General features: G+C 43.6%; 3 protein-coding genes across 3 annotated transcripts; 1 reads left to right on the top strand and 2 right to left on the bottom strand.

Moving 5' to 3' along the window:
* The first annotated feature begins 93 nt into the window (after positions 1-93).
* klhdc10 (kelch domain containing 10) lies at positions 94-5,052 on the top strand. Its single transcript, XM_053415204.1, has 9 exons — positions 94-315; positions 2,032-2,253; positions 2,365-2,519; positions 2,658-2,806; positions 2,898-2,982; positions 3,061-3,127; positions 3,209-3,256; positions 3,402-3,541; positions 3,711-5,052. Exons 1-9 carry the CDS (start codon positions 234-236, stop codon positions 3,918-3,920), a joined length of 1,158 nt encoding a protein of 385 aa, XP_053271179.1. The 5' UTR covers positions 94-233; the 3' UTR covers positions 3,921-5,052.
* An 826-nt stretch (positions 5,053-5,878) lies between these two features.
* Positions 5,879-13,061, bottom strand: cax1 (cation/H+ exchanger protein 1). The gene is made up of 20 exons (XM_053415203.1): positions 12,941-13,061; positions 11,820-11,996; positions 11,501-11,631; positions 11,166-11,274; positions 10,942-11,058; positions 10,790-10,851; positions 10,480-10,647; positions 10,219-10,404; positions 9,806-9,905; positions 9,460-9,601; positions 9,174-9,357; positions 8,955-9,054; positions 8,737-8,855; positions 8,385-8,422; positions 8,175-8,302; positions 7,654-7,790; positions 7,018-7,112; positions 6,410-6,488; positions 6,216-6,324; positions 5,879-6,110 (listed from the first exon to the last, which is right to left on the bottom strand). Exons 1-20 carry the CDS (start codon positions 13,017-13,019, stop codon positions 6,037-6,039), a joined length of 2,334 nt encoding a protein of 777 aa, XP_053271178.1. The 5' UTR covers positions 13,020-13,061; the 3' UTR covers positions 5,879-6,036.
* A 529-nt stretch (positions 13,062-13,590) lies between these two features.
* Positions 13,591-23,084, bottom strand: smo (smoothened, frizzled class receptor). Its single transcript, XM_053415301.1, has 12 exons — positions 22,184-23,084; positions 19,908-20,107; positions 19,569-19,778; positions 19,303-19,475; positions 18,965-19,184; positions 18,755-18,878; positions 18,508-18,600; positions 18,000-18,108; positions 17,466-17,651; positions 16,985-17,133; positions 16,598-16,732; positions 13,591-16,421 (listed from the first exon to the last, which is right to left on the bottom strand). Exons 1-12 carry the CDS (start codon positions 22,440-22,442, stop codon positions 15,829-15,831), a joined length of 2,451 nt encoding a protein of 816 aa, XP_053271276.1. The 5' UTR covers positions 22,443-23,084; the 3' UTR covers positions 13,591-15,828.
* Positions 23,085-24,461: the final 1,377 nt, after the last annotated feature.

Genomic DNA, 24,461 nt, shown 5'->3' with positions numbered 1-24,461 from the left:
GAAAGAAATAGTGTTGTTGTTTTGGGAGACGGCGACACGCGCAGCCCCGCCCCTCTGTGATGACGCAGCCTCCCAATAACAAGCCCTCCTATTGGCTTAGCGGGAGGGGGGGACAGCAGGAATCTGTGAATGGCTTCAGATGGATGAGATGCGGGCTGATGTATAATGTTTTATCTGCACCTCGGCAGATGTGGTTGTTCTTCGACGTGACTGGATTGTAAACGGGGGAAGCGATGGAGGCGGTAGCTGCTCGCGGCTCGGACCAGCTGAATAAATTCGAGCGACTGACAGGGAGGCCCCCGCAGACGTTAGCAGGTCGGTCAGCGTTAGCACGACATGCTAACGACATGTTTGAACTCTCTCACATCCTGTCATTGGGAACTAAAAAAAAACACTTTCACTGTGATCGTCTGTTCCACGAGAAATGCAATGTGCACGTTGCCCTCGCTGGCGACGTTGCTAATCATAGCATTCAAGCTAGCAGCCAGTAGCTTGTTTATCTTTTGATAGCTTGTTTGGGAATCACATCATAGGCTACTCAGAACATGAAAGCAAACAAGTAGTTCATCGTACATTAAGTCAAATCCTGTCTTATAGTTGTAAGACCAGTGATGGATTACCAGGGCTATCATCAGAGATCCAGGGCTGTTTAACTGCACCATCCTCTAATTCACTGTGAAGGCTTTTCGACATAAATGTTTCTGCTTTTAGCAAGTGAAGCTAATGCCTGATGACTCGAGATGCATTCAGGTACAAGTTCACACCCTAAAGCAGCACGTATGAACCGATCAGGTGTGTTGCTAGTGCTAGATGTGTGTGCTGCAGCGCAACTCATCATGATAATCATCAATAATCACCGTGTGCACAACTTAGTGCTGGAGAAACAGATATGATCTCGATGTTCCACCATGTTTGGAAAAAGACTAGGATGCACCGACCCCCTCTCAGATTTTTAACTATATCCGCTTGACGGTGTGTGTTCACGTGTGTGTCACAGATACAGTCGTTACAGCTGCCAAGGTCAGTCACGCCAGGGGCCCAGCAAAGTGCACCATGGTACTCAGTCCAGCTCTGATCATGCTGCAAAGAAATAGGACCCAGATTACTGAGTGACTGAGTCATCGGACTCGACTCCGCAAAGGATTTGTGTTCTATATAGTGCAATATCTTATTTTCATAGACATACCAGATACTTTGCATAATTCTTTTACATTTGTCTGGTGAGCCCCAAAAAGTCACCCACTTTCTGGAGTTTTGAGGATGCTTTTTTTTCATCTTAGCAAAGTAGAAACAATTTTTTTTTAATAGATTTTAGTCCCAGAAATATATGTGGTTTGTAGAAGCCTTTTTCTTTTTCGGACCTTTTACAACTTTCCCTCTGTATCCAGCCGGCAGATTTCACATGTCAAGTCAAATTAATTTTCTTGATAGAAGCACCTGTTCAGCCACATGTCAATGAATGGCGATTCAGAGCTATGTTAATAGATAACTAATAATAATTGCGACATTACTGCCAGAGTAAGAGTTGGTGTTGTTATTCGCAATAGATTTGTATCAATGTGGGTGTGTGGTTGGTCCTACATTCCTCTGCTCTCTCTCTATAAGCCTTGTTTCTCTGCTGTGCTTCAGAGTCGATTATAAATCCTGATTAATAAAAATGCATTTGTTGGCTGAAACATCAGAGTGGAGTTAAAGGTAGGGTTAAAGGCCCGTTGCTATTCTTAGTGCTCTGCTAGACTTCTGTCATCATGACCCTGCCGAAAGAAACCTGTTAAAGCCTCCGGCTGAAAAACTCAAATAGTGAGGTTTTATTTTGCATAGTTTTCCCCCCCAGAAGGTAAAACATGTGATGTTGTGAATAATGAATCAAAAACACGAGATTCGTGGAGCCAGATTATAATATTTTAAACTAAAGCACACTAGGATTTGACCGGCTGAGTCAAAAGTGCAATTTTTATAAGGACGGCACTGTTTAGGAAATATACAGTATACGAGAGTAAGTACCTCTATTAACATACTCCCCCTCTCTAGGTCATCGTACTCCCCCCGCCCGCAGTGGGCATCGCTGTGTCGCAGACAACACTAACCTGTATGTATTTGGAGGCTACAACCCCGACTACGATGAGTCAGGAGGCTCAGATAATGAAGACTATCCACTGTTCAGGGAGCTGTGGAAGTACCACTTTGCCACAGGCTGCTGGCAGCAGATCCGAACAGAAGGCTACATGCCCACAGAGCTGGCGTCTATGTCAGGTAAAACAGATCCATGGTGGTTCTCATCAGGTTTTTTATACACAAAACCAAAATCGTATTTTCCAGCAATTGTGGATGGAACATAAATGTAATGTTACTGTGTTCCCTCAGCTGTTTTGCACGGCAACAACCTCCTGGTGTTCGGAGGCACAGGGATCCCCTTTGGTGAGAATAACGGCAACGACGTTCACGTTTGTAACGTGAAGTACAAGCGATGGTCCCTTCTCAACTGCCGTGGGAAGAAGCCAAACAGAATCTATGGACAGGTAGCCTCAGAAATCAATCGGTAGTTTTAAGAAGAAGGGACAATAGAGATCAGTTTCTTTTCAGAATCTAGTCACTGGGTATTCAAACTATTCAACAGAACCACCATGAACTAGTCTCTCAAATCTTTGTTCCTCCAGGCAATGGTCATAATAAACGGCTTCCTATACGTGTTTGGAGGGACAACAGGGTACATCTACAGCACAGACCTGCACAGGCTGGACCTGACCACCAGGGAGTGGATCCACCTCAAGCCCAACAACCCTCCAGACGACCTGCCCGAGGAACGGTGCGCTATCGTGCTTCTAAACAAGCTGGGAATCTTTTTCAGTGTTGTAAGAACCCTTGACATAACTCTGTTGTTTGTGTGTCTGCCACAGGTACAGACATGAAATAGCTCATGACGGACAGAGGATCTACATTCTGGGAGGAGGCACTTCCTGGACATCTTATCCTCTAGACAAGGTACTGCTATACGCCGCAAAGGGGGAACTCTGGTCACTTAGACCCATTCTGAATACACCGTTGTTTTTCTTTTAATAGGTGCATGCGTACAATCTCGAGACCAATTCCTGGGAGGAGATTACGACTAAGCCTCATGACAAAATAGGTGTGTATCCTGCACTGAATTATCACCTGTTGATGTAGTGTTCTCGTGCACACAACTCTAACATGTCTGTGCTTCTCCCAGGGTACCCTGCTCCTCGGAGATGCCATAGCTGTGTGCAAATACGAAACGGTGAGAATCTTTTTAATACTGCCATTATTCTGTTTCAAGGATAAACAGTCTGTTATATGCGGAACCTTCAGCGTTGAAAGTAACTCCCTGCCGGCTCGCACATAAACAGCTACAGTATGTAACCCTTTATCTTTCTCGGTTACAGATGTATTTATCTGTGGAGGCTACAACGGGGAGTTGATATTGGCAGATCTGTGGAAGATCAACCTGCAGACTTTCCAGTGGAGTAAACTACCAGCAATGATGCCTGAGCCGGCCTACTTCCACTGTGCTGCTGTCACCCCGGTTAGTGCAGATTAGTAGCTCCGTCTGTTGAAATGTTGATGGTTTGAAATAGCCTGATTTGCTAGCCACATTTTTCCTATAAATCCACAAGGTTGGCCAATGGGAGGGGTTTGAATTGCTCTATATTTCATATAAAACATATGCTTCGGTCTGTCTTCACTGTCTCCAGGCTGGCTGCATGTACATCCATGGTGGCGTGGTGAACATTCATGAGAACAAGAGGACTGGCTCTCTGTTTAAGATCTGGCTGGCGGTGCCCAGCCTACTGGAGCTCTGCTGGGAGAAGCTCCTCAAGGCTTATCCCCACCTGGCCACTCTCTCCACCATCCAGCTGCTGAACCTGGGCATGACACAGGAATTAATCGAACGCTTGAAATGAGCCGCACAGCGGAGCGCGGACAGAGGAATGGATGACCTGGGCTGGACTGGGAGGAGACGAGGTGTGACAGAGCACAGAAGATCAAATTCACAGCAAACTTTCTCGGGAATCGCCCTCTCGCTCCCGTGCCTGACGTAGCCCCGCCTTAAAACCAAAAACAATGGGATGCCTTTTTTCGTTTATTTTTTTTGTTCGTAGGTTTTTCGCAGTTCCAGTGATGACGAAGAAAATAGACGCGGAATGTTTTATTCCTTACATGATGCCTTTGTGTCAAGCTACGTACGAACTCCCGCCCCCTCATCAGCCAAACTGTGACTGCTGGAAATACTTTATTTTGCCCCGTCATGTTTTCAAAGACTGCCCTCTCCCATTTTTTTAATCCACCTTCTCTAGTACTTTTAAGAATTATGTGCAAAAGAAGACTGCATGTATATTTATTTGAAGGACAAATCAGTTTTGGGGGGAATCACCTGAAATTGCTGTTTGCACATGTTGTATTGCATATTTGTAGACATTTACTTTTTTAAAAGGAGGTTTCAGTCTATAAAGTGGCAGAGAGTGTTTTTGCACGTTTTAGTCAATTGAATACAAATCTCATGTTTTAGATTTTGAAAGTGACTTTCCGGTGAGCCATTTTTTATTTCATTTTTTCTCTGCATTGTATGAAAATCAACTTCCAGACGCTTGAAACCTCAATCAACAACTTCCCCTGCATTACTTCGAACTCATTTTAAATAACTGAAATGTTTTCACCGTCAGGGATTACCAATCTAAAATTTCAAGTCTTTTTATGTTGTATGAATTTAAACAAGGTTGTGTCTGGATTTAAGGAACAACTTAATAAGTTACTTGTAGCAAATTGGCTAAAACGTGTTAAGAAAAAGTGAAATGCTGGTTTTACCAATGACTGAGCCCTTCTATTTTCCATCATACATCTTGTTACAGAGAATCATCCACAAAACAAAAAAAGATCGAAGGTGGGTATCTTCAATAATAATGAACTTCCCATCCCGTTTGCTTGCAGCTCTCATTTGTAACCCAAACCATGCAACACATCACTGTGAATTTGGTGCTCTTTAAAAATTAACTTAAATGCTTTTATTCAAATAAAGACTTGCTGTTATTCCATTCAGACATGTGTTTTACTCCCTCTCTGTCGGTGGCTGAGTTTTGTCGGAGGGAGTTGCTTTGGTAGCAAACAGCTGCGTGTACTGCAGTGCCTTTCAAACTTTTAATGAGGTGGAAATAAGTATAGGCAGTGGAAGATCTTTTTCATGTTTAGAGGAACAGGTTTAATGTCGAAGATTTGACCTTTGTTGTAGAGTTAGTCAACTTTCAACAATTCTGCCATCACACAGTATAACCACTCAGCATAATGGGGGCCACAATGATGACTGTTAATATAAAAGTCTTTTGGTCTCTTCCTGTCAGGAACAAGTAAAGTCATCTTCAGAACAGGATGCAGCAAACTCAGTCCGACACATACATTTAAATTTCACTGATGCCAAATAACAATTATGAGTAATGAGATCAGGATTTCAGTCAGAATGGGATGTCACTAGATGTTTTGATGCCTCCTACACACGCATGAACCTGCCTGCACTTCTTCACCGTTGCCTAACCCTAACCCTAACATTAACCTTCTGCATACAAAACTACTCTGTGCATGACGTCTTCACCTGCTTTTTATATTAACCTCATCAGATCTTTACTTCTGGACATAGGTTTAAAACAGTCACCATTTAACTGTTGTACAGTGGACTTGTGTGAATGTCATGTTGGAGTTAAATATTAATAAAGTGTTCTGTAAATAGCTCTCGGTTGCCCCCAATTTCCTTTGCCTGACTAGTAATTAGCATGAATTATATAACAATGCTGTTTGCATGACTTGCTGTGGTCACGTCTTTTCTGAAAATTTACATTAGGTTATTGCATCCCTTTATGTGCCAAAATGCCAATATCAGAGCCATTTTTTATGAGAGAAATTATGCCCCCAAAGTAAACTTTATAAACAATGCATTTTTTTATTTCAATATAAACCACACAGTACAAACATTACAAAGACACCACCCAGTAATTCACATGTACAAAACAGACTTTCAGGGACTTTTCTTGATCAACAGGAGCGAGGAGAGGGAGCGAAGAAGTAAAGAGCCAATAGGATGAGGTAAACCACCACTAGAGCGGTGCCTGTGGAACAAGGCAAGAGCGCTTTACATATGCAAACAGTTTCAAAACCGTGAGAACTCATGATGTTCACTGCTGCTCTGGGGAAACGAGTTTAGCGTGACTTACCCTGAAAATAGTCACATTTTCCATCCATGAAGATGTAGTTGACCACAATGACACTGAAGATGCTGGCCCAGAGATGAATGTCACTGAACACGAGCACAAATCCGACATCCTGGGGAGAAAACATCAAGTCAAGTTGTGGAAACACACGTGCACGAGGAAGAAAATCATCCATTGCAAAATCCAGTTTAACTTACGTAAAATGCATTGAAGAGGATAAGCAGTGGAATCTGGATCATACAGACCTGGACAGCAATGCAACTGCCCACTTCAAGGCTGCAGAAGAAAAACTAGAATTACCGTCGTATGTCTCCACCAACCAGTGAGATCCAGTTTCTTTTTTCTAGACTCGTGAGGTCACCGTGACCCTTGACCAAGGAAATCTGATCAATTCACCCATCACGTTTCAGAGGATACAAACATGCTTTGTGAGGTCAACGTGACCGAATCTAATCGGAGTCTAAATAAATGATTGTCTGAGCTAAATATGGGAGCAACTGTGACCGAGAAATCTGATCTTTGACCATCAAATTCTAATTGGTTCATCCTCGAGACCAAGTAAACATTTATACAAGACATTCCTTCGAGGTGTTCATGAGATTTAACTTTCACAAGATTGGTACAGACGGACAGGCAACTGGAAAACATTAATGCCTCAGACCACTGACCTGTTATTTACGAGGAGGCATGAAGATATTTCACAAATGTATAATTTCCAACACTAATTATCACCACGTTACAAATTCACAGGTTTTGCATTTAAAATAAATAAATGATTGTGATCAATCAGTAAATTTTGTCAAACCTCAGGCTGATGTTGTTCTGCAGCGCGAACTGGATCCCATTGACGATCTCCGGAAGCTCTGGCACCATGGCCAACACTGTGACACTGATGAAGTACTGCAAGAAAGAAGCCGCACACGACCTCAGTACAAAGAAATCTATGACACGATATGACCCCCAAATACATCATGCACAATACACCAAGCCCCTCGGGCCACATTCTATCTAACAGAGGAGTTTATATCAGTTAATCACTTCTCCATATCGCAAACAACGATGCTCTGTTGGGTGTTTCTACCCCAGGGTGGTAATTCTAAAGGTTTCCATCATCCATGAGCTAAATTTGTCTCGTGAAGCACAGACTCTTTAAATCAGAGTAATTCTCCTCCCTTTTTAAAAATTCACCATTTTCAATACAAGCTCCTTTTCTGTGGAATCATCTCCCAGCTTCAGTCCGGCAGTCTTCAACCAGCTCGTAGTTATGCTGCTGAAGGCCGAGACTGTCGGGGGACACATGGAGTTGCTCTTTCCTCCTCTTCATCACATTACTGTCTCATCAAGACATGTGACTGACTTGGTTCCCAATCCCCCGCAGGTTAAGGACAAAGAATGCGATTTGTGATATACAAATAAAGCTCCATTGTTTTGAATCCAGTACCTTGGAGATGGAGCTATTGGTCAGAATGGGCTTGACGTTCTCCGTGCTGAGGTCGGCGCAACAGGCCATCAGCACTGTGGCGACTATCAGCACTGTCAGAGCCCTCCACCGGGACCAGAGAACCACATGATGACCTACTGGTGATGCAAACAAACACACACACACACAGGCCATAAGCTCACCGACACACACCTTTAATATTTAATGTCTCATCTTGTTCTGTAAAGGGACGTTTGCATGCACAGGCACAATCAGTTACATCAGTGCACCTTTCCTTCAGTGACCCACATGCACGAGCAGGTTAACCAGGTCGGTCACAGGCAGTCAGAAGTTAGGGAACTATTCTGCATTCCTTCACCACAAATAGAATGGCATGCACACCACATACACACACACACCTGTTGTAACCTGGTTGCTGGCAATAATGCTGTCATTAATACAAGAGTTGGCAGCGTGAAGATGGCCAGCAGTGACCTCACCAGTGGGGTGGCAGGTGATGGCGTCCTCTCGTGTATACTGACCATGTGCAGGGTCACCTTGGCCATCACTGATATGGATGTCATAGATGTGGGTGTGGGTTTTCAGTGTGAAGATGAGGCCGATCAGGTAGGCAGTAGGCAGCAGCACAGAGATCGTGTACACCAGAGGCCTGGAATGTTTTTAAATGAATAATTAGTTTAAATGAGGTTAAGAGTTGAAAAATAAAAACTATATGAAGCACCTGGACTTACTCGATATGGGCGAGAATCAAATGTGGGTCGGTTCGACTCTGAGAACAAAGAATGAAAAATAATTAAAAGTTTCTAGAAAAAAATCTTCTACAGTAAACATGTTCCTCTTTAAACAGTCGTGGGACCAATCAGATATGTATCTTCATGGTGAGAGCGTCTGAACTGTTTTAATGGAAACATAACAATAATAACCAGGACTCAAACTCTACTCGTTATTTGTGCCATTACTGAAACTGGAGGAAAACTAAAAGTACTCAAACTGACTCCAGCCAGCTTTTTAGCTTGAGCTGATCAACAACAAACTACGACAATATCGGGAAGTTGAAGTGTAAAGTGAGGAGAAGCTGCCCACCATGTCGTAGTGACAGTCCTTGCAGATGAAGGGCACGCTGGTATTGTTTGGGATGTTGGTGCAGCTCTCACACACCAGATAACCGAACGCCTTGGAGAAAAGGGTGGGAGCAAACACGCCTGTGGACAAGCGTCACAGCACAGGACTCAGATTGATCAAATCTAGTTTGGGGCAGAGGAAAAGTTGTGTGCGTGTGTGTGTGTGGTAGACATACATACCTCCTATGGATATGAAAAGCAAAGCAGAACTAACTCCAGCTGAACGACTGTTGAACCTCTGCTCCCTGTGTTTAATGCCCCCAATGATCATACAGATCCCCTGTGCATTTGGAGGGTCACATAATAAATGTTTGCATTTATTAAGCTGCATCTTACAGTAAATGAAAAGCACATGAACCGATGCATGTTGGCAGATTTGAATCCTTCTGAGGGACTCACCGGTATGAACAGTATACATCCAAGTATGGTTCCGGTGAGCGCTGCCTTGACGATCTCTTCGTAGCATTTGTTGTTAGCGTGGTATCCCTGTAGCAGAGCTGTGATGTAGAACGTCATCTCCGTGATGGAGCCGAACGTGGCATTCACCACCGCCCCCACTGCAAAGTTACTCTGTGCAGAAATGCTGTGGGAGCATGCACAGAAAGAAAAGGAAATGGAACCATCAACACATTAAATGATATACATTGATCCAGGTTGACAGGGGGTCCTGTAGGTTTAACTTCACCTGGCTATCCCCATGCCGATGTAGTAGGACAGAGGGATGATGGAGGTGATGGCCGTGGCAAACTTGGTCTCTGCGCTGAAGTAATTGTGTTCACGGTCAGTATAGCCCACAATCAGAGTGATGAATACCAGAGGAAGCAGGTCTGCAGGGAACGTGGACTTAAGGAGAATAAATAAACAGAGCAGTGCAGCTCCAGAACACAAATCTGTCTCGTAGTGATTAGGGATGGAAAATGTAAAGAAGTTGAAAAAGATTAGATACACAACAAACACATTTTGTGAGCACATTATATTTAAATGCAATCTAATGGTAGTTAAATAAGATCCAAATACTCAAAAAAGGATACTGAGAGCGAAAATGTTGATTCCTTGTACGGTGTATTTGCAGTAGTGCACATTAAATGCTCGATTACAGTATAAGACGACTCTGATCTCACAAATATTCGTCTGGAAAAGAGAAAACAATTCATCAAAAGTTATAAATTCATTAAATTCAAAACATTTCTTAACTGATCACAACTGTTGCAGCTACACAGCCTCCCTGGTAATAATATCCACAGATTTCAATATCAGTTTAGATCTGGAATCTTTTTCCATAGAAGTCAATTCACAAATAGAGGTATCATGGAGGCTATAAAAACAAGTTGTTTTCACATTTACAATGCTCCCAGTTCATTACACACATTCCTCAGCTTCACGTCTTTCTCTTCCTCCTAAATTTCCTTCTTGATCAATAATCTATCCATCTGACCACTTTTACCTTTTCCTGTCTGTGGATCTGGAGGTCCTCCGGTGCCATGAGCAGCACCGTGGTCAGGGTGCGAGCGTTCATCTTGGACACAGGGATGGTGAAGATCAGCAGCCAGGAGAGCACACAGGCGACGGAGTGGGCCACAGCCAGCACAGGGTAACCCAGGAGCAGCCACACATAGGTGCTGACCCGACACTGCAGGGGGACAATCATCAAAAACACCAACTCCTAGATTTACCTCAACGATTGAGATCATCCCGACTTTCTCACCCAGTGCTTTGAAGCTTTCCTGACAGGTGGTTCTGGGATGGGGATCTCCACCGCGATTGGAGAAGACACCAGGAGGGGGGCGGACTCCTTGTCCTCAGTGTCCCCCTCCTCAGGGATGACCTCAAACTTCGGAGGCTTCACGATGGAACTCCTCATTGCATCACTGGCCTAAAAAAAAAAACGAAATTGGTTGTCCATATACTGCGTCAGCTAATGTTTCTTATATGAATCGCTAATCTGGCAGCATGTAACGAATATTTCAAAGTTATTGCAGCCACGATATCGGAAAAAGTGTTGAAAACCATGATACCTTTTCTATGGACTTTGCAAATGGCCAAATAAAGTACAACGCCAACTTCCAACAAAGTTTACCTGGAAAGAGCCAAAACAAAAATGTCATTATCTTCCACATTTAGGGAACATCAACAATATATTCAGAGCCATTTTTTTACGAATACATACCATACGGAGCTCCTAAGATCGTTAGGAACATTATAGGACAAACGAGGAAGTAGATTAAAGATATCCACCATCCAAATAAAAAGACATAAACGATGTTCCCAAAGGAAACCACCAAGCCTGAAAGAGAGGAGAAATCATGAAGACAGCTTAGTGTTTTCTTCTATAAAAAGGACCGTCCTGTTAATGTGCATGCGAGTGCAAAGAGAGAAATGAAATAGAAAGACCTTCTTGAGGCTTAACAAGACTAATATCAGCGTACAGCTCTTTGGTGATGTCTGATCTCTCTCCGATGGGCTTCTCCGTCACGTTGCCCTTCCACTTCCTGAAGCCAAACTGCAGGAAAAGACAAAGTTATTTTAACAATATATATTTACCCATGATAACTTTCAGATAGATTAGTTATATGTAGCTACGCAGCAGAATTTAAATTGAAATGAGTAGATGGGGAAAAAGCTGAAAAAGTTAATTCAAGATCCATGAATTGGTCAAAAACAGTAGCACAACCTGGGAGTTTCAAAAAGGTGTCTATTGCTGAGGTGCAGTGGAGATCAATGCTCACCCTGTAGTTGTTGGCTTCCCTGTGAGCCTCCACCTCATTGTCAGCTCTGATGGTGGTCTTGGTGGTGGCGTCGTGCCAACCCTCCTCTCCATACTGTGACGATCCCGTCCGGGCTGAGGTGCCGTGACCTGCTGCAGAAAATCACACCACGAGACCGTTCATCCACAGCAGCGGATGACTCCTGTTCTCACCATTGTCACTTCTCTGGGTCTATATTTGAACATCTCCAAATTCAAAACAACCAACAAAACAAAATAGTTTTTCAAATGTTAATGTGCTTACTTGTTTGCTTCCTGCTGTAAACTAACGCGTCACTAACCTCCGTGGACGGTGAGGTAACATTTCGGCGTGTAGTGGCAGAAGTGGGCCACGGAGCCGTCTGGGGAGGGCGTGGTCACGGTCCCGAGCTCCGGATGCTGGGGGCCAACACAAATTCTGTCAGTTTGGGACTGTCGCCGTGGAAACCGACGATGCTGTTCAGGATCTACATAGATCTCTGGAAATATCACGGGAGACAGATTCGTACATTTGAAGAAAAAAAAAAAGGACACAATACATAACACAATGTTAGTCACATGATCGACACATCTAATGAGGTGTCGTGTTCAAGGTGAGGAAGAGGAGCGACATCCAGGGAAACCCATTTTACAGCCGTGCCATGGAAATGTGTGTGACTAACAAAAACCTCCTGAGAGTCATGCAGAGTGTCCCCGCTCCCCCCACGCTGCAAAGGGCTGCCTGACTGATCTCATTATCAATGCATTGCTCACATACACAAAAGAAAGTGCTGCTTTAAAATATAAGATAGAAGCATGCTGTTTATACTGGGAACTGTCTACGAGCTTATAAATGACAATCGGCAGCAAATAGTCACTTCTCATGTCTGATTAAAAACATGCCCAGTGACAGTTGGAGGCAGCTGGAAGTCTGATCTACAGAAAACTGGAGTTGGAAAAGGCAATGTCTCCTGTCTTTGAGTGAGCACATGCCTTTTAGCTAAATCTGCTGAGGTTTGGCAACAAATCATCCACAGACATGCAACATGTGTGGATAAAAACATCCATAAACTTTAAGGAGTTTAGAAAACATGGCTGAGGAACTATCAGTCAAGAACAAGCTCCTTTAAACCTTCTTCTTCCTAATGACCCAAAGGAACATGATGTATAACACACACATAGGCCTATATATATTAAGATATAAACTATAAGGTTGTGATCATCACAAGGAAATAACCATGATCCTCTGCTCCTGCCTGTGATTCTTGAAACAACCCTAATCTGCCCCTCAAACACTTTCTTGGAAAGTTTGGCAGTAGCAGCTAAAATTGACGAGCACGCGCTTTCGCCAACTTAAGGTCAACCTAGCACAGAAATTAATTCAAACCGAGGTCACCCTCTCACCGGGTGGAACCATGAATACAAACAGGTGCAGTAGACTCACCTGAGGAGTCCTGAGCAGCGGATCTTCTCCGGAGACTGTCCGCATCCACCGGCACCGACGAGGTCTTTCTGTCGGACATGCTGAGTGTTTACTACACGTGTCCACCCTGTGTGTGTGTATGTGTGAGCTTCTTCCTCTCTTTATACTCTGATCTGTCACTGGCTGCTCGCTGACGCCCAGCAGGGGCGGAGGAACAGCGGGGGACAGGGGGGAACACTCCCAAGTTTAAATCGTATATTTTTTCTTATTTTTATATCTTATTTTATACCAATTTCTGTTTTCTTTCTGTTAATTTTCCAAACTAGGTAATGGCTGTTTAACTATTCAAAACAACTTTCTGAAGGAATTAAAAATCTGAAACTTTAGCACCCCCTAGTGGAAAAATCAATAAAGATACAGTAGCAGAAAACTCTGAATGCAGGATTTTACCTATACTTTAAGGCACTCCAAGAAAAGGGAGGAGTTAATTTTGTTTTTACACATTAGGGTGAGAAAATAAACAAACAAATAAGTTTCAAGTTTTATTTTCTACAAACTCATGGTGTCTTTGTTCATCCTCTAGTGGAAGCATCAGTGAAGACACCGTTGCACCAAAGTTGTGAATGCTGCAAAGGCTCATGTTCAATTATACAACAGAAACAACCACAACAAACATGAAGGATTATTTTATTTACGTAAAAACAACAAAAAATACACTTGCGCGGTAAAAATGACAATAAATGTTTTTTTGAACACAGAAAGCAACACAGACTGGCCCATTGATACATCTCTTGATGCCTTAGAAAAGACATACAAAGTCTCAAAGGTAATTTTCATTTGATTACTTAATAATATTTTGTAGGAACTGTTTGGGCAGACTTTGCTTTATTACCTCTGCTGAGGACTTTATCTTTTCCTCCCTGACTGTTTGTGTGTTGGTTGGTTTGTATGTTTGTTACCAGGATTACACAAAAAATGATAAATTTCCACAAAACTTGGTGGAGGGATGTGATGTGGGTCATGGAAGAAGGGGGCAGATGCAGACATTTTTTCCACCTCCTTCAACACTGTGAGATTTTCAACACTTCTTAACACTTTTTAAGGTAATAACCAATGGATCCTGGACAGTTGGGCCTTGGTTTATGATCTACTGAGTTTCTGTTGCAAAACTACATTGTTGACTACTGCGAACATAAATAATCCTCTCTCATGCACATGAATTACAAGACATATTAGACAAAGCTGGTTCTCCATTGGCTAAGAGGCATCTAGCACCGTCTGCTTCAGCCTCATTTCTCCACGGTGAGAGTAACATGACAACACAAGGGGACATTTTGGTTACAGCACAAGTACAGTGACAACTTTTTTTTATAGCATAATCGACTCTTCCCTTTTTATACATGGTGTCAGCAGAGTATCAAGAGATTTGATGTAAAAATTTGTACAAATTAGAAATCTATGAACAGCCTATGTACAGTAAAAAGCATTTAGGAAAATGAGCGACAGAAAAAGTATTTTGTTCAGATAATAATAAAAAAAAGTCCATGTCCATTGCAGTGTAAAAGACAGAGGAGTTTAAATCTGGACTGAGGAGAAGAGGAAACACATGAAGCTCAGTTGAGAATGAATATATACAACAGATGAACTAACGTACAAACACTGCTGTAAAAAAATAACCCTTTTTAAAAATAGTTGTAAAATGAAGGTTTTTCTGTAATATACAAAAAGATCGCATTGAGAACAAAATGAGAAATGCATGAAGTGTCGGTTTGTTGCACCAGGCAACAGATCCTTTCTAAGTATCTTAACTCGGTAACATTTAGTGCTATGAGCTGATTGACATTAAAATCCTGTTTCTATTACTTTGCTGATGTTGAAAAAATCAAAGAACGTAAGGACACGATGACAATTTGGGCGATTATGATGAAAAGTGATGTAAATATCCACATTGTGAGGACACGGTCACACATATAGATGAATATTGTGGGTCAAAGTTCTCCAGAGTTGAAGCGGATTTGCTTTATCGCAGGAAGCAAATGTTTAATTTGCCTCCTCGCCCGCACAGTAGGAAGTGAACTGTTACGTGTGCGTATGAGTGAACGTGAACGGAAGCTGTGAAACTTAAGCGAGTCAAACTTGACCTTTTCCTTCAGTTCTTCAGGCTTCAGTTCACGTCCCAGTGTGTAAGTACAAAGTCTTAAAGAAATCAATCCCTTAGTGAAAGTGATATTAGTCCTAATAGAGCAGGGGATAACGGTTAGTACCTCCAGTTAACTGTACATAAACACATATTACTATTGGGTAAATAGTGTTGGGAAGAGCCAAACCAACATTAACATATAACACAAGAGAAGACCTGGGTTCAAAAGTATTTGCAGGCAGCCTGTAGTTGTGTGGTTTAATGTATGAGTCGAGGTTTTCGGCACTAGGACCCTGAAGGGAACGTTTTCTAGGATTACAGCTGAAAAAAAAATAGAATGTAGCACCTTTCATTGTGATCTCAAAATTTTGACGAGTGGGTCAAATGGCAATGACGACATTTTAGGTTGAATGTTGAGCTCATAGGATTTCAAACTAATAATCTATATTGTTTCAAGCCACGAACAGTTTAGCTGCCTCATTTCTCATCATCATGAAGTTGCCTTGGAAATTTAATTGGACACAAAGTACAAAAATTACTCTTTAACTTATTCACAACTCATTTTTTCACTTTATCCTTTTCCTTTAAAAAAAAAAAGGAAGAAAAACAAAATTCGAAAGGAAATAAAAAATGCCCAGCGCAGTTCAGTCTTGACGTCTGGACATCAGAGTGTTGGTGCACTTCAGTAAGAATTAAGAAGTATCCAGCACTTTTCATAGCTTACTGTCTGTGTACCGCAAAAGAGCCAGAAGGTACCGGAGCTTTAGTCTTAGAAGTCAGAGTCAGCGTCCATAAGCTCCGCCTCCATCAAATTGGTCCGGGAGTGGATGGGCCCGTAGTTGACCCTGCGGCCCGCTGGGACCCGAGCCACATGGGCCAACCTCTCTGAGAGCCCATCGGTGAGATGCACCTCCCCGGGGTAGTGAGAAGCTCTGCTTGGCTGCCAGCTGGAGGCAGAGGGCGGGCAGCGGGGGCCGAGACCCAGATCCTCTGGACGATCGTTGAAGGTCAGAGGATTAGAGAGCAGGCTGCGGCCGTAGCTGTTCTGGATGCTCTGGTACGGCTGGTAGAGGCATCGCTCCTCACAGGACAGAGGGTGTGAGGATGGGAAGTCTGGGCAGCACCCCGGCAGGACCTCCTCCTCCAGCTTCTGCTGCTCCTGCAGGTTGGCGACCAGGCTCGGGTGGCAGGGCAGCTTGGGCAGACGAGGCACCGTGCTGCGGCACAACTCGCGCTCCGTCACCTCCTTCACTGGACGCATCTCCTTCTTCCTCTTCTTTTTCTTCTTCTTCCTCTTTATCATCTCAGGGGAAATCTCGGCCTCCACCATCCACAGTCTATTCCGCTCATCTGGAGGTGGCACTGTGGAGAAAATACAGAAAATAGGAAAAATTTTGTAAATATGTGATAAAGTAAAGGGGAAAAAGGTAAAGTAGATGGAATTAATGAAGGTGAAGAAGGATAAAAGATAAAGAAAGCGATAATGAGGGAACACATGTATTTACTATAGTATTTAAGAGGTGACCTGCAGCTCTCACCTGGTGTGCCTGTGGGGGTGACAGAAATGTCCTGAGGCAGGATGGCACCTCGCCGGGCCACGATCTTGGTCACGTGCTGCGCCCAAGCTGACGACATTTCATTGGACGGCTCGTTTATTTCGAAATTGATTCCAGCTACGAAAGAGAAAAGATGAGCAGCTTTAAAACAGCTGGAGTAATCTAAATTGGACTACTTGCAGTTGCAGTTATTCACCACAGGGTGGAAGTGCAGATACTGTTTCAACAAAGTAAATATTCATGAGAGTCAATCTGAGAAAAATCAATGTTAACTTCACTGTATGAGAATGAATGACACTATTAGTTTAAGTTTATCAGAATGAATTATTGATGTCTTTTTAGATTTTATAAATCTCCTGAAACACTCACCCACTGGCCCGTCGTGCGACACCGTGTGCATGCTGAACGACAGCTCCTTCTCCGGGTCCTTGTGGAGCTCCTTCCTCATCGCAAACGCCTTGGCGATCATCTTGCTCTTCTTGATCCTCTTGGGCTCGTCGTCGCTGCGGCCGATAATCCTGACACAGAGGGAAGAGGGTGAATATACAGAGAGGAGCAGCAGATGAGGTAAATGTTCCTGAAGGATCAGGAGGCGGTGTGAAGCTTTCTGAGAAATGTTCACATTATACTTTCTCCTGATAGAAACTCTGCAGGGCACAACATACCTCATATATTTTTTAATTAAGGTTTATTTGGGAAAAGCCTCGGTGCACGAAACATACAACTTTTTCCAACACTCATCATGAACTCTTTGCAGAATATGGATGTGGACGAGCACGGAGCCACGATACGCTCACACACAGTAAGGAAATTACAGTAAACCTACAGAGTAACATTGATGCTTGCTTACTTGCACCAGGTGCGTTTCCAGATGAGGATGGTGGCCTTGGTCCAGACCCAGGTGCTCATAGCGATTCCGGTCCCGAACATGGAGAACAGGTTGATTTTCTCCACCATCAGACTCGGACGGTTTTTAATGGTGCATTCTGGGATCGGCTTGTTGGTCTGAGAGGCGATCGTCACGTTGGCTTCACACCTGTTGGGAGATATCAAATCGGTCAGCTCCCAACACCTTCTGGCCAGTATGACTGAGGTGCATTCAAAGAACGGCTGCTGGTGAATATGAGGGACTGTTGCATGCTGGGACAGGAAAGAGCGGGTTTACATTTTTGAGGTGAATTTAACTGCGATCCGGCCAGTGTCAACACTGTGGGAGAAAAACAGGGCTGCATTCACGGATGTAAATTGGAGCGGTGGTGCAGCGGTTTGGAATTTTTAACAGCATCAGTTTGTGGATTTCTGTGTGTGCAACTGGATGCAGGGGGGGGAGGGGGGGGGGGAGGCTGAGGGAGCGGAGGCTGTGATTATCAACAACAACACTTACAGCACATATTCTCTGAAGCTCCTCTCCCACTCAGCCTGGTTGAAGAAGTCGTAGAAGTGGCAGCCGAAGGTGATCAGAACAAACCCGAAAGCCAGGAAACCAAATATACCTGATGAGGAGAAACAGAACGACAAATTAGAAACTAGGCTCAGACACGTCACCACCAATAGAATATATACACAACATTCAGAATGATGAAACTCACAGTAAACGGGAAACGTATATATCACAGGCTGGTTAATCATATCAAACCATTAAGAGTATTGGTGTTCCTTGTTCACAGTGATACACAGCTACACACTCTTCAGATCTTTGGTTTCTGTGGCACAGGCTTAAGCTTTCTTCAAACTCCGGACAAGAAGTCAACTGTCTGAATAAGAGCCTCTGCAGCAGAATTTATACATTAAGTCCTGCATACATTCTCTGGAGTTCATGTCTGAAAACGGCCGTAGTTTGACCCAGGTATCAACCTGATTGGTTTAAATGAATAAAGGACATCAGAACACACCGAGTCTCAGCATCGTCTCGTTGATTTTGCTCGCGGCTTTCTCACTCAGAAGACCTGGGTGGTTACTCTTGATGGAAAACAAGGTCATGACACCTAAAACAAAGAAGAACACAAAATTAACCCATATAGAAAGTGCACGTGTCTAAATAGCGTCTCTGCTATAGTTATAATTTACTTCTGAGTTTAAATTTTAAATATTTTAAACCTGACATGAGGAAAAGATGCAGCTGTAAACGTGTGTGCTCACCCCGAATCAGGAAGTAGCCACCGACAACAAGCACGACACCGATGGGTGCGAGCACGAACCCGGCCCGGTATTTGTAGTTTTTATAACCCACGAAACAGATCCCGCTCACTGAGTCCCCATCCACCTGTAGACAACAGAGACACAAGGCATCAGTAAAGGGACCATGTGATCAAACCAAAACAAATCAATGGTGAAGGACTTCCTCCGCACCTCAGCAATAGCCAGGATGGCCACGGTGAGGACGAAGGGGATGGACCAGGTGACCATGTGGAAGTAGGAGGTTCTGCCGGACAGCGGCTGCTGGGTGGTGCCCAGGGCTTTGAAGGACGTGTGCCAGGCGTAGGTGAGCATCACGAACCAGATCACGCCGGACATCAGGGAGTAGTAGACGATGATGAAGATGGTGACACATGACAGCGTCTCTGAAGACCTGCAGGAGCCGATGGGAAAAAGTCAAACGCCTGGACTATGCTAATTCTACTACCTGCTAATTGTGGTGTAAAAGAGGCATTAGACCAAATGTGATCTAACTGAGGCTGTTTTCTTACGATGGCTCCCCGAGTCGCATGGTGTTGTCGCTCTTGCACACGATCTCTTCACGCGCTCCGTCCAGGAACTGGGCCAACCAGCCGATGCTGCCCACGAAGAAGCAGGCGTTGATGTAGAAGAGGATGACGGCTGGGTAACGGTTGGAGTTCTTCCAGTCCGCGAGAAACGTGGCCTGAAAAGGGAGGAAGCGTCAAAGTGAGGCGATGGTCGAAGTGAGTAAATAAGATCAATACACACAACGCAGGGAGTTGTATTTAGGTTTTACCAGAGTGAAGAAGGTGCAGAGGAGCGTGATGGTGCCGAAGTAGGCGATGTAGACGTGCATGTCGTTGTGCTCGCTCACGGTGAACAGAGGGTTGTCGCACTGGATGCCGCAGCCCTCCACGTCTTTGTACCAACTCGACTGGATGTCCGTCTTCACCAGAGGAGCTTCACACTGGCCCGACGTGTTGAACTTCAGCTTCTGCACCTCATTCTGCACAGAGGGAAAAGATGAGCTTTACTGAGTCTCGAGCTCATGCAGCAGTTGAGCGTGACCTCTGACCTGCAGTGAAAACATCAGTGATCAGTAAAGTATCACACAACATGGAGAAATGAAGCGTACCGAGCATCCCAGAGGGAAGTGGTCACATTTGAGGAAGCTGGGCCAGCCTCGCTCCTGGTCCACGATGCTGCACGGCCGACGCGTGGCCTGACACAGGGTCTGGCTGGGCAGCTCCACCCGGCCGTTCTCACACTTGGGCATGTAGACGGCACAGAGCAGCGGCTGGATGACCGACCAACAGCGAGGAGCGTTCCTCAGACCTGGGAGGTCAAATCAGAGAGAGATGACGTGAGCTTCGTTTATCTAGGAAGGAGTTTTGTTGCAGTTTCCCAGATGTGACTTATTCAAATGTCTCTATGTTAACTCTATGTGTCAGAAACACTGCCAACATGTCCAGGATGATGTCCCCTCTCTTGCCCCATGTCAGCTGGGATTTACCCCAGCTCCAACATTCAAATTATAAATCGCATAGATCACAATGTAGAAGCTGCAACCAGTGAACGAGACATAAGCTAACAGTAGTTTCCAGTCTATTGCTGATATAAACTGGTGTTTTGGGAAATGTTTGGACATTGAATATGAAAAACTAAAATTACAGTTTGCGCAAAGTCTCCTCAGTCAGAGTCACCAACTATTGGAATAACTAGTGGTTATATAGCCTTTAAATACAAACTTAGAGCAAAACCAAACTTGTGATCACGTGTAATAATCATTCCACTTCCACTCGATTTCATTGTATTACAGGCTATCTTGTCAAAACGGATTTGCAACAGATTAAAATAAGCATTTACAGCCAACTCTGATTTATTTACTGTATTAAGTCTGTTGATTAATGTGTATAGAGGGATAAGGTATATAGCACCTTTAACTTTGTAATGAAAGATCTTTCATAGTGAGGACTCGTCTGTACGACACATGACAAACAGTCACAGATCTGAGTAAAGTCAGAATCAGACAGCGACAGGTCATTAGCGAGACATCCATGATGTCGTCCTCCTGCAGAATATCTGAAACTCTGTCCCTGGTGTCACTCGTCCATTGTCTCCTCGCTAACACCTCCGAGTGCCGGCCTTTGTTTCCTTTAATGACTTCTAACCCTTCATTTCCTGTCCTGCCGCTCATCCTCTCGTTCCCCCCAAGTACCTGAGACGTCTCCTCGCAGCTCATTGTCACAACCATTAACATGATTATCACATTAAAGCGAGGAGAGCAGCAGGATTTCTGAATAGTGGCTCTTTTCTCAGAGGAATTCATTTATTTAATCACAAGACTAAATTATTGGAGGACTGAGTTTTATGAAATTTGCTGCAGATCCTAATAAAAATCTGGATCTTTTGAATTTAAATGTTGCCTCATTAGGAGACGGTTGAGCTCTACTCCTTTTATATGTGATTACTACAAAATAAAAGCCTGATACTTCTGTTCTTTAAAGATTGTTTTAATTTACTCCACAACTGGGGTTTATCATGTCTATGTGCTGCAGCTTTCTTTATGTACTAACAAAATAAATGTATTTACAGCTTAAAACGAACCTTAATTGGTAACACACAAAGGAAATTAGTATTTTAAAATCAAAGTTCTTAATTTTGTTGATATATCTTGTAAATTTAAATTGTTCTTCATGATTTGTGTGTTTCCAACTGACGTCATTTTCTAAAGTTGATTAACAATATGATTTTCTTTTTATAAGAGACATGATAAACCGTTGTGTACATCAAGTACAATTCTCACTGTCACATCCTATGGAATTAACATGAACAGATTTAGGAGGTGATGATAATCACTATGAATTAATTATTGAATGGCCCAAACACGTGACACATGATAAACCCCACGTGTAACCAATATAGAGTAAACATTATACTAGGAATTCATATTTAATCGAATATCATCCTATTTAGGAAGTGACAATTAGTGCCGATATCACTATAAATTAATAATTGATTAGCACAAACACTTTAAATTATGTATTACTTGTGTGGAAATCTTGTAATGAATTGAGGTCAAATCAGAAGATAATATTTCTGTCTTTGAAAGCACCTAAAAATGTATTTTCTCACAGGCTTTAACTATTAGTCATGTGTGTATGTGGGAGTATTGTGCTTTATATGCTGTATAGGTGAAGGTTGTGTTAATTTATTCATGTGGAGCATCAATATGAATTTTCCATCTCATTTGTTTCCTATGTTCTACTTTGGACTTCTGTATGAAACAAGCTTTACAGATCAACACTGATTGATTGATTGATTCTGCATTGATAACATATCTATAAACCAGTGGGATCACAGGCTGCAGAGTGGGATCCAACATGTTTCACTGGGATCACAACATCTTACCGGACCACATGGTCAGCTTCTCAAAAGCCTCCTCTTGTGTGGTGGAGTCCTCCGCCAGGGCCAGGGAGGTGTGGGTGTAGGGCAGAGGAGACCCCAGGCATGTGTTGTACTTCAGGGCCTCGCAGGTCGTGGTCTTCTTGCAGTGGTCCTCGAACAAAGTCCCGTTTGGAGACAACACTGCCCCGGAGCCCGGGAGCCAGGCAGCAGCAGCCCAGACGCAGAGCATCCCAACAATGGGGCTCCAGCCGGGGGAAGACATCTTGGGTTCGAGAGAGAGAGACGCAGCTATGCAGGGAAATAAAACTAATGAAGCGATTATTCTTATATTCTGGTGCGTAAATGGTCCTTTGTCAATAATCCAGACAGGGTGTTTCCGTCTTTACATGAAGAAGTAGTTGTTTCCATGCTGAAGAAAATCTCCGGGCCGCTTCAAAGTTTCCTCCCCAACTTTTTTTTTTTAATCCTCCGCTCTTTGCTGGATCCTCCTGAATCCACGCATTATCCAAACGGTTCCCAAAGAGGCGCACGAGCCGCGGAGGAACTTTTAGAGAACGGACGATCTGCTCCTGGAGTTTTCCTTGAGGCTGGGAATTAAGAAATAAATAACAGACATCGGGCCTGAGGAAAAAGTCGCAGCGTCGCCCTCCCCCCACTTTCCCCAAAAACTTGCCATGAAAAAGTGTGGATGTGTGTAACCAGATCTGCGGCTCACACGCACCACCCCCTTTGCTCCACAGCTCCCACCTCCCCGCGTCATCTGCTGCAGAAGAGGAGAAGGAGAAGCTGCCTCGCGTCTCCGAGCTCAGCTCTCTGTCCGGAGATGTGTCTGGAGTTGTGGGGTATCTGTTGTGTTCAGATCCTTGTTGTCGGGAGTGTGTGAGGGTGAGTGTGTGTGTCTCTGGTATGCACTGGGTGTAGGAGAGCGAGGGCAACACAACCTCCTCCTCCTCCTCCTCCTCCTCTACCATCCCCCCTCTGCAAGTGGAAGAATGTGTAAAGGCCCTTTTCCACAGTGTCTCATCTCCAGGACCCCCCCCCCCCCCCCCCCCACACACACACACCAAAACAACTCAGACCCCCCCCCCCCCCCCCTTTGAAGAGTGTAGTTTGAATCAGGGCCTGTGTGATGTTATAAATCAGGTCCTCCACGAGATAAACTGATTAATGAAAACCCCTCAAACCTTTTGAGAGTCTGTGATTTACCAGAAGAATCTACAGAAGCTGTTCAATGAAACTCAAAGCACTCACAGGTCACTTCAGCTGCACAACCATTTATAGTTTACATAAACTTCTTCTTATCATCATTGAAGAGATCAATGCACGTATATTTACAATATTCTAGACTTTTAACACTATTCTTGAAAGAGAAATCCAGATATATAGTGTATTACATATAATTCAAGTGTTGTAAATTACACTGACAGAAGAGCTCCGACAGAGAGAGTTGTTTACATTTCACACTGTTGATCAAATTCATATTTCACCCCTGAAAGTGAAAGTTTGTCTTCAGATAAACTAGAAGACCACTGAGAGACAGCAGACTCCCTCCGAGGCCCCGACAATGGATTTCATCAAGATCCATGAATTACTCTGAGAAATAAACCCGATTGTTCTTAAAAAAGTTCCTGGTTCTTTTCTGACCTGTAACACATCCGTCCACTGAGATTCATGAGCCAGTAGTTTTTCTATAAACCTGCTCCATAACAGACAAACACAAAAATATAAAGGTAGTACAGATAATGTTCACATATTTTACATCAACAATACAAATACATGAAATAACATTGTGATGTAGATGTTATAAATGAACAGACACTGTATATGTAAACACCACCACCACCACCTATTCCCTACTACCAGATTAGACTGTACCCATGTGTTGGATTCTGTGACACTTTACACAACAGAGACACTATCACACAGACGTAAGATGATTTTCCTTATTAAATGAATAAATCCCTTCCATAATGAACATTGGCTGGTGTTTGTTTGCCTTAAAATAACTGCAGTTAAAACACTGCATGTGTATTATTACATAAAGATTTGCGTGAACATTGTGAGTAGCAGTTACATGTTTGTGTGACGTGGTGCAGGTCCGTGCTGTGTGTGGCTCGGAGGGAGGGAAGCAGAACAGTAAATAACTCCAAACTACACTGAACCAGTTTCCTCTGGGAGGCTCATGATGGACTGGGCTTCCTCTCGCCTGGTTAAGGCGGCTGCAGGGAATCCTGAACACAAAACTCACACACAATCACATTATTCTGTAACCATTCCACTG

This window comes from Pleuronectes platessa, chromosome 22 (assembly GCF_947347685.1).
Source record: "Pleuronectes platessa chromosome 22, fPlePla1.1, whole genome shotgun sequence".
Lineage (NCBI taxonomy): Eukaryota > Metazoa > Chordata > Actinopteri > Pleuronectiformes > Pleuronectidae > Pleuronectes > Pleuronectes platessa.
Note: the sequence above shows the minus strand (reverse complement) of the source record. Positions and strands in the feature narration are given on the sequence as shown.

Coding starts and splice junctions, on each gene's coding strand:
- klhdc10 (XM_053415204.1), top strand. CDS start 234: ATGGAGGCGGTAGCTGCTCGCGGCTCGGACCAGCTGAATAAATTCGAG. Junction 3,257..3,401: donor CTGTGTGCAAATACGAAACG/GTGAGAATCTTT, acceptor TCTCGGTTACAG/ATGTATTTATCTGTGGAGGC. Junction 3,542..3,710: donor ACTGTGCTGCTGTCACCCCG/GTTAGTGCAGAT, acceptor CACTGTCTCCAG/GCTGGCTGCATGTACATCCA.
- cax1 (XM_053415203.1), bottom strand. CDS start 13,019: ATGTCCGACAGAAAGACCTCGTCGGTGCCGGTGGATGCGGACAGTCTC. Junction 11,059..11,165: donor TCTTGTTAAGCCTCAAGAAG/GTCTTTCTATTT, acceptor CCTCTCTTTCAG/GCTTGGTGGTTTCCTTTGGG. Junction 8,423..8,736: donor AGGACTGTCACTACGACATG/GTGGGCAGCTTC, acceptor CTTTGTTCTCAG/AGTCGAACCGACCCACATTT.
- smo (XM_053415301.1), bottom strand. CDS start 22,442: ATGTCTTCCCCCGGCTGGAGCCCCATTGTTGGGATGCTCTGCGTCTGG. Junction 19,476..19,568: donor TCTGCACCTTCTTCACTCTG/GTAAAACCTAAA, acceptor CTCCCTTTTCAG/GCCACGTTTCTCGCGGACTG. Junction 18,879..18,964: donor CCATCCTGGCTATTGCTGAG/GTGCGGAGGAAG, acceptor TGTTGTCTACAG/GTGGATGGGGACTCAGTGAG.